General features: G+C 52.8%; 1 protein-coding gene across 1 annotated transcript; it reads right to left on the bottom strand.

The window, feature by feature from the left end:
• Positions 1 to 2,808: 2,808 nt before the first annotated feature.
• RAB9B (RAB9B, member RAS oncogene family) lies at positions 2,809 to 8,505 on the bottom strand. The gene is made up of 3 exons (XM_066559344.1): positions 8,442 to 8,505; positions 6,861 to 6,913; positions 2,809 to 6,035 (listed from the first exon to the last, which is right to left on the bottom strand). The coding sequence occupies exon 3, from the start codon at positions 5,998 to 6,000 to the stop codon at positions 5,395 to 5,397; it is 606 nt and encodes a 201-aa protein (XP_066415441.1). The 5' UTR covers positions 6,001 to 6,035; positions 6,861 to 6,913; positions 8,442 to 8,505; the 3' UTR covers positions 2,809 to 5,394.
• Between the last annotated feature and the right edge of the window lie 377 nt (positions 8,506 to 8,882).

Here is an 8,882-nt window from a genome sequence, read left to right as displayed (position 1 = left end):
GGGAGACGGCCCTGTGTGCCCTGGGGAGGGGAAAAGAGAGGGGAGGGGATGGCGGCACCCAGGGGGTGCTGGTGATGACCGTGGGCCCCCAGCTCTGCGCTCGGGCAGCCCCCAGGGGCCAAGGGCCGCCGGGCTGATGCCTTCCTCCGCATCCCCGGTCCTGCGGCTCCTCCCCGCGGCCGTCGGGTGCAGCAGCGGCTCCTCGGGCAGCGAGGCAAGCGGCGGCCAGCCCCGGTTCCCCCGCAGCCCCGGTCCCCGTCCCTGCGCTGCCCGGCCCGGCTGATGGTGCTTCCAGGGGACCCCTCCCCTGAGCCCCCCGGACACACCATAAACACCACCAAAGGCTCACTTCTCTCAGCACGGATTCGGACTCAGCCCTGGAAAGGCTGTGTAGGGTGATGTGCTGGTTTCAGCTGTGTTTTGGATAAACCATGCCTGGCAAGCAGCTCTGCCTGCCAGGGCCGTGGCAGGTACTGACACCCACCTGCCCTGGCTAAAGTCCTCACCTGCACCTGATCAAGCTGCTTTCTCTCCATCTCTGCATTGTCCAGCTCTGCCAGGAGCTTCTGTCTAAAGATGAAGAGGGAATAGTAAGTGGAAAGTCACAGAATCACAGAATGGCCTGGGTTCAAAGGGACCTTAACAATCATCCAGCCTTTGCCACAGGTAGGGACATCTTCCACTAGAGCAGGTCGTTCAGAGCTCTGTTCTGCCTGGACTTCAACACTTCCAGAGATGGGGCAGCCACAGCTTCTCCAAGCAACCTGTTCCAGGAGTCCTGTACCTGCTCGTGGCCGTGTGCATCAGCCCCCAAAGGACTCCAGGCAGTCATGAGGAAAGAGCTGCTGCCCCAGCCATGCAAGCACTGGGGCCAGGGGCTATCTCCGTCCATCTCTGATTGCTTTTACATGAGCAATCACCTCAGCAGCAATCCACCATTTCACAGATTAGCCCAACCTCCCTGTCAAGGGACTCTGACTCACCTGTGGCCTTCAGATAACCACTGATGGAGCTGCTGTCACCTCCCACCTGGGCAGTGCCGAGTGCTCCTCAGTCCAGAGGAGAACACACCAGCGCCACAGTGTCAGAGCTGCCCTCAAGCCCCTGTTTGGAACTGGAGCTTGGAGTAGGGTTCAGAGCCTCCTAAAGGGGCATTTTTAACTCTTTATTCATCCAGCTCAACTTCACACAAGAATATGCTGTATCCAGAGATCCCATGAACCTCCTCACAGTTTATTGCCTTGAGGAGCAGCCCCAGAGCTAAGGAGGAGCTGCACTCAGGGAACAACCCTGTCACCAGAGAGCAGCCCCAGGGCATCTGAAGCCACTGGTGTGTCGCCCCGTTCTTCTAAGTTCTTCTAAGCCTTCCGATGTTTACATTTTTGTAATGGAGTTTCTCACACACTTTTCATGTAAATAATTATTGCTTTGCATTCCTTTCTGAAGGAGGAGAGAATTGATAGACTGTTGGTTTGACCAGTGTCGCTGGAGAGGTGGCAATTTCATCCTCCAAACCATGGTCACTTTTGAAAGTCTATAAATATTTGAGTTCAGAAATAAACTGCTCTCTTTTTACCTTGGACATCTCAGCTTGTGCCTGTTGTTCATTTTGTGTCCTATTGTGACACCGGTGCTCCTCAGAGAGTGGCTCTTGAGGAGAACCCAGTTTCCTTAGCCCACCACCAAGCACTTCCATGGCCTTTCAGGGGCACTACCTGGCTCAGAGCAGCAGAATCCTCAAGAGGGCCATGGGAGAGAAAGATGAATGGGATCAGGACATTCCTCACCCCTCCTCCTCTCCAAACACACTGGGATATGCTACAGCATCTGTCCCACACAGAAGCAGCTCATTGCTTTCCTTTGGAAACACTTCTTTGTCCTGCAGGGATCCATCCTCTCCCCATGCCATGACAAAACCCACTGAGCCCTCTGCCACAGCTTACAGAGGGAAACTGGGGAATGAGGGAATGGCCTCTCTATGGCTCCTGCCTCTGCCTGCACTTCCTTATAAACACCTCACACCAGGGGAGTCAGCAGCTTCTGGTGCTCTCAGACAGACCCTTCCTGATGTGAGTGAGGCAGCCTCACCCAAACCCCACAACACCCCCAGGCCGGAGCCATCCCCACCAGTGTTGACTGTATTTATTTTCAGCTGCCTTTTGAAACAGTTGAAGTAAGATGTTGGAGGACCCCAGATACTCCAGCCCACATGTAAAATGCACAGTTTTCAAGGACTTTGAACCCTGTGCTGCCTCCTGGAATCATGGATAGCACAAGCAGACCTGGGAGGAAAATAAACAAAAACATTCTGCCAAAAGAAACAGCAGGCACAAGCTCTGCAAACACAGAGAAAGCTTCCCAAAATAAGCAGCTATCCTGGCAGGACAGAGAAAGAGAACAGTCCCCATATGCTGATTTCCTTCTCAGCATCCTATGGAAATCATGCCTGGTTAAAACCCCCTGGAGCCCGAGGAGTCAGTTCCAAGATCACAGGAAGAATTCACAGGAAAATACCGGACTTGCTGCTGAGAGCCCAGGCTGAGAATTTAAGATGTAGTGACAGAAGGAAGCCATGTGGAATATTTCTGTTCTGAAACTCTTTTCTGATTCTATTGAAAAGACAAAACTGGTCACTGGATTCAGCAGCTGAGCTCTGATCCTTCAGCTCCTGGTGCAGGTCGGTATATGAAGGAATATCCCCTTGATCCCTTAAGTGACTTCTTTCTGCCAGATGCTGTAACTAACCAGTCCTCAGAACAAAAACTGACTTGAACGTGGGTAAACCAAGAAAGCAGCCACTTCCCAAACTCACTTGAATACATCCATGTTTTATTTGCTTAAATAAAGGTAGAATCTTGGTTTTACAATTCCAGTTCTGTAGCAATAGCAACAACTGCAGCAGCACAAGGGGACATGGGAAGGGATGGCTGTTGGCACTGAACTGCAACAGAGTTCAAAATCCTGGCTCCTTTGGGAATTGTGCGTTTCATTTAAAATAAATTATAAACAACTGAAATATATTATACTCTACCTTTTATAAAAAAACCCATGTAAGCCTAATATAATGGGGGGGGGAGGGTTTAATATAAAAAGTCAGTGATCCAATGTCAGAAATAAAAGGTGCTGTGTAACACGTGCACAACGAGGCTCTTGAGCTTTAGCTGCCGGCATTGACACACACAGGGTGCTGCAAACAGCTGCACATGTGCTTCCTGCAGTGTGGCATGCTGAATCTCTGCCCCCTTCTGTAGGAGGTGCCAGTCCTCACACAGATCCCAGAAAATCCATGGCAAAGTGGCAGTTTCACCTGCAGGGAGGTCCCTCAGCAGCCCCTCTACTGGGGGCCAGCACACAGGGACCTGAGTCTGTTCTCACTCTGAGCCCCTGTGCCAGCTCCAGGGATTGAGCCTGTTCAGGGGTGGAAACTGGAACCACAGGTCACAGAGCCTGGGACCATGAAGGAAATATCAAGCAGTGCTAATGAAGAACAATCCAGAGGCCTCAGGAGGTCAGACACAGTTAAATAAACAGTAACAATAATATCCTGTAAAAATCTCTTTCACCTACAGAGGCAGAACCTTCTCCTTCAGGGAGCTGCCTGAATAGCATTCACTCCCCATGAATACAACTGTTCAGGCCTGCTTAGAAATTAGATCCCCCTAAAGCATTAATACTCCAGTCCCTTCCACACACAGTTGCCCTGCAGACAAGGGCAGTATTTCCCTGGGTTACCACAGAAGAAATGGGGGGAAATGCTCATGCTCTGCATGCTCAGAGACTGTGCCTTGATGGGGACAAGCTGCCAGCACAGGACAGGGACTGCCCTGCTCTAAAGCACAGCTTAAGGGTTAGGGTTGCTTGATTTGAGCTGTAAAATTTACCATCCAGCAGCTGATCACAGTGGGAATCACCCAGCAGCCAGTGGATACGTGCTCAGGGCAGGCTCCTACGTGCCTGTGGGCAGCCACAGCTTTGGCCAAATGCTTGTACAGGAGGTTGCAGGGCACGAGGTTTGAATGGCAAAGACAGCAGCCAGCAAGCTCATCTCTGCTACACAGCCAGCCTGGGACTAACACCTAGCAGAGGGCAGGAGATGGGAGCAAAGCCTGGCATTCCTTCTAGAAGGCTCCTTGGGCCCCCCATGCCTGTTTTTCAGCCACCTTGAACAGAGAAAGCAGTGCAGCTTTCCCCCCACTGGACTGAACACAGCAGTCAGTTAGCAGACACTTGACCACTCACAGGAATTACAGATAAACCATCCTGGGTTTCCTATGAGGGATCAGGGGCCAGGATGGCATGGGCTAACTGTGCCTGACACACCAGGTGAATGGTTCCACACTGCAGCATTCACAGGGAACATCCATGCTAGAACAACTGAAGGCGTGGCTGTGCCAGCTAATGAGGCACTGTGGTCACTGGTGCCAGGCAGAGAGTGGGTTTAACAGCTGACCATGCATGAGGCCCCAGCCACCTGCACACCTAGGAGACAGCCCACCCACCTGCCATCTGGTCTGCTAGAGCACATCACCTGAACACAGTGATTACTTGTGACAGAAACCAGCTGAAGTGTCACACTCCAGATCTCCTGAGTAACCCTTTGACATGACCCAGTGAGCATCTACATCGGTGTTTTTCACCCAGGGCTCCAAGGCTGAGCTTCCACAAGAGACAAGGAAACATGTATTAAACAACAAGCAGACAGTCTCTCCAAAAAATAACACTCACACAAGACAAAGTTAGAGGTGAGGAGAAACAGACCAGAAATAGGCAGCTATGAAGAAACAATACTGTCACATTCAAACACAGGCCCATCTCTCCTTCACATGTTGCTTTAGGTCAGAACTCTAACAATTCTCATCACAATTCAGCCTCAGGACACAATGCACTTATCCCAAACAACAGACACACATCCCAGCCACTCCAGTATTTGGCTTTCTCACAGTCACATGGGCCAGAGTCTTTAGGACAGGTTTTGTTCAGTATGTTGAGTGGGATTTCCTTTGGCAGTATGGTCATGAGTGGGTCTAATATTTTTTTTTATTTCAAGACTAAAATACTTCAGTGTCTAGGATGCTCTCAGCTTTGCTCTGCAGGCAGTTCTTAGTAGAGAACAAATCCCTATTGTCTTTAGGGAATTTAAAGGACTTTAACTCAGCCCTTTAAACCTGCTAAAACAGGCAGAGATGGAAGCAAGACTATGCTCACATGCTCTGTTAACAGCTCCCTCCTGCAGATACATGCTCTGTGCCTGAAAACCCCAGGCAGGATTCAGATGGTGAGGCTGCAGCTCCCCAGTGAGCAAACCACCTCTTGTCCTTGTGGCCACTCTCCTCAGAGTGGCCCAGGGCTGCCCAGGTGTGTTTGATCCAGCTGCCCCCAAAGCAGCAGCCACTCTCAGCAACAGGACGAGCCCGATTTGGAGCTGGAGTTGAGGTCAATGGTGTGGCCAAGCATGCAGTGCTCCAGCTGCTCCTCCACTGCCAGCACCTGTCGCACAGCTTCCTCAAAGGCCACTGTCACATTGGTGTCATCCTTGGCACTAGTCTCCAGGTAGGGATAGTTACCGTTTTCAATGCACCAGGCCCGGGCCTCCTCTGTGCTCACCTGTCTCTCCAGTTTGTCTATCTTGTTGCCCAGGACTACAAATGGGAAGTGTTCAGGGTCCTTCACATCAGCATAATAGATAAACTCCTTCTGCCAGTTACTGAGGTTCTCAAAGCTCTGCCGGTCATCCACGCTGAAGGTGAGCAGGCAGCAGTCTGCTCCCCGGTAAAAGGGCGTCCGCAGGCTCTTGAACCTCTCCTGTCCTGCAGTGTCCCAGATCTGGAGGGTCACAAATCGCCCGTCCACCTCCAGGTCCCGGTTCAAGAACTCCACCCCAATGGTGTGGAACGCCTGCGAGTCAAACTTGTTGGTGACGTAGCGGTTCATGAGGGAGCTCTTCCCAACTCCACCATCTCCAAGGAGAATGACCTTTAGGAGCAAGGACTTCCCACTCATTGCAGCAGTGCGGAGGGGCAGGGTACTGAGGCAATCTGCAGGGTTCAGAAATAGAACAAAACAGCCATTGGACTTGTGGGTTCTGCAGAACAGAATATGGTATTTCCATCCCCATTTCTGAAGTTTTGTATATAGGAGGTGATGTCTGTTTTTAGAGAGATCTTATCATCCTAATCTCTCCTATTAGAGAGCTTAGAGCTAGGAACTGGACAAACTTTCAGGCACTCAAGTCCTCCATCAGATCCAAAATGGATGCAGCACATGACCCCTTTAAGTGCAAGGTAAAAACAACTGTTGAGAGTTTAGTATCAATTACAGCACTTTTGGTGAAAACTCTGTATCAGAAAGCTTGTCCAGTTTTTCCAAACACATCATCACTACTTAAAACATCTCTCCAAGCCTGCATCCTGTGAGGCTATCACAGAAACAGCAAAATCACCAGGCCTTCCTTTGCACTGTACCATCACCAGCTAAACAATTTCTCCTCTCTGACTTGCTCTACTGGAAGGATGTGATAGATGTGCAGGTCTAATATCAATACAAGTCATTTGTCAAGCCAGTTCTTAATCAGCCTGAGGATGCTGACTCACCTTGCCAGCGCAGCTGCGCGTGATCTCGGTGCCTCGGAAGGGGTTTCCCAGGCACAGGGACCAGCTGCTCGTGCCTGGCAGTGCCTGTCACAGCCCAGTTTGCTCGGGCTCAGCTGCAGGTTCACATTGCAACAACCCAGACACCACAGGTTCCTTAGTCAGCACCCTCAAGGCCAAGTGCCAGTGCATCCTCCCCCTCCCAGGGACACTGTGCAGGTTAGGGTAAAGGTCTGACATAGAATAAGAGGTTTGTTGGGTGTTGTACTGTACCTGCTCCGTCTCCAGGACTGTCCAGGGAACACCTTCCTCCAGTGTATCAGTCACTAAAAAACAAACATCAGTCATCAAGGTTACCAGAGCTGCCCTTGTTGTCTTTCAGTTTGTGATGCTGAGTGAGGATGGAAGGACAACAGCAGAGCTCTAGGAACCTGCATGTGCAGTACTGATGGCTGGAGTAAAACAGCAAGAACAAAAGCACTGAGCAGTTTCCCTTGCCCTGAGTGAAATGGAACACAGCCCATTTCTGGCCAGGCAGCACAGAGCCAGTACAAGGTACATGATGCTAAAGCCCAGGTAAGAAAAGAACAAACTGAAGTAGTTCTGACATGAGAGCACAGGCTGTGCAACCTGTGTCTCCCCTCAATCCAGGGGATTATAATAACTGTGATCTGCTTGTCCTGCCTACTCACACACCCTGGAATCTGATTTGAGGATTGAACACGCAACTGAATCCACTAACCAGGAAAGTGAGCCAGCTGGGAACAGCCTGGGATGAAAAGACAAGAGGCTTGCTTACACCTGCTACCAACATTCCTGGGAAGGGTGTGGACGAGTAGTGCTGCTTAGCGATGACATCTCCAACCCACTGAAGCAGGAGTGTGTGGCACTGCTCAGATCAGCACTCCTGCTCCTTCCAGGCCAAACCCTGCTTTCTGCCTTAACCTCGGGGGGCCCTGCTCAACCTTGATTCTGCTCTTTTTGTAGCCCTTTCAAACAGTGCTTACCACAAAGCCAAAAGCAGAAACTTCTGCTTTAAGTGAGTTTCTTCACTTTCTGCACAGAAGGCTCACAAATTTCACTTCCCTGCACAGAAACACCTCAAACCAAGCCCAGCTGAGCAAACCTGATGGGCTATTTGAGGAGCAGTGTGTGACCCAGTATTTCTAAAGCAAAGACCAAAATGCAAATGTCAGAAGAGACAAACAGGAACTGCAGCACAGGTCCCCATGGCCCATGGCAGAGGGGAAATCCTGCCCCTTGAGCAGGTGAACTGTTCAATACCCTTGCTCCTTTCCAAACCTTCCTGAGGGACGTTTAAGACAGTCACTGTCACCAAAGCCCCTCTTGGCACAGGCCATGAGCCCCGAGCAGAATTGCTGTTTAGAAATGCTCTGTTAGCAAGTGACTCTTTTTAAAAATGACTAATAGGTTATGTCGGGCTGCTCCAGAGCCTGCAGGACTCAGCAGCAGGGCTCAGGTCAGCACACTGCCGGCACCGTGACACAGCCTTGACATCGCTGGTCCCTTTGCGAGCTATTCCGGATGCTGAACCCCGCTGCAGCAGGGCCGACCCGCTCTCGCAGGGCGCCAGCACCTGTGTGCAGGCACCAACAGCGGGGTGGGCACGCCGGGTCCGACTCCCCCCTGCTCCCCAGGCCCCGGCTCGGCGGAGGCGAGCCCCTCCGGCGGGTCCCATCCCGCCCCACGGGAGCGGCCAGGGAGGAGCCCGCAGCCGAGGAGCGGCACCCGCGAGGGGCCCCCTCGGGACGGGCCGGGGTAAAGGGGCGGCTCTCCAGCCCTCTCCCTCCGCAGGTGCCCAGGCCGGGGCGGCGGCGCCGGGCCCGCCCTTACCTCACCCTCACCGCCCTCCGGCTGCCGCTGCCGCCCGGCCCGCGGGGCGCAGGTGCCGCTCAGCCCCGCGCCTGCGCCGCGCACGCGCCTCCCGCCGGCCGGCAGGGCCCGCCCTCGGCAGGCAGGACCCGCCCCGCAGCCCCTCACGGTGCCGCGGTCACTGCCATCATGGTCCCGCATGTCCTCACTGTGCCTCCTCAGCCCCCTCACGGTGCTGCGGTCACTGCCATCACGGTCCCGCATGTCCTCACTGTGCCTCCTTAGCCTCCTCATGGTGCTGCGGTCACTGCCATCACGGTCCCGCATGTCCTCACTGTGCCTCCTCAGCCTCCTCATGGTGCTGCGGTCACTGCCATCACGGTCCCGCATGTCCTCACTGTGCCTCCTCAGCCTCCTCATGGTGCTGCGGTCACTGCCATCACGGTCCCGCATGTCCTCACT

The sequence above is a fragment of the Molothrus aeneus genome, chromosome 14, assembly GCF_037042795.1.
Source record: "Molothrus aeneus isolate 106 chromosome 14, BPBGC_Maene_1.0, whole genome shotgun sequence".
Lineage (NCBI taxonomy): Eukaryota > Metazoa > Chordata > Aves > Passeriformes > Icteridae > Molothrus > Molothrus aeneus.
Note: the sequence above shows the minus strand (reverse complement) of the source record. Positions and strands in the feature narration are given on the sequence as shown.

Coding starts and splice junctions, on each gene's coding strand:
- RAB9B (XM_066559344.1), bottom strand. CDS start 6,000: ATGAGTGGGAAGTCCTTGCTCCTAAAGGTCATTCTCCTTGGAGATGGT.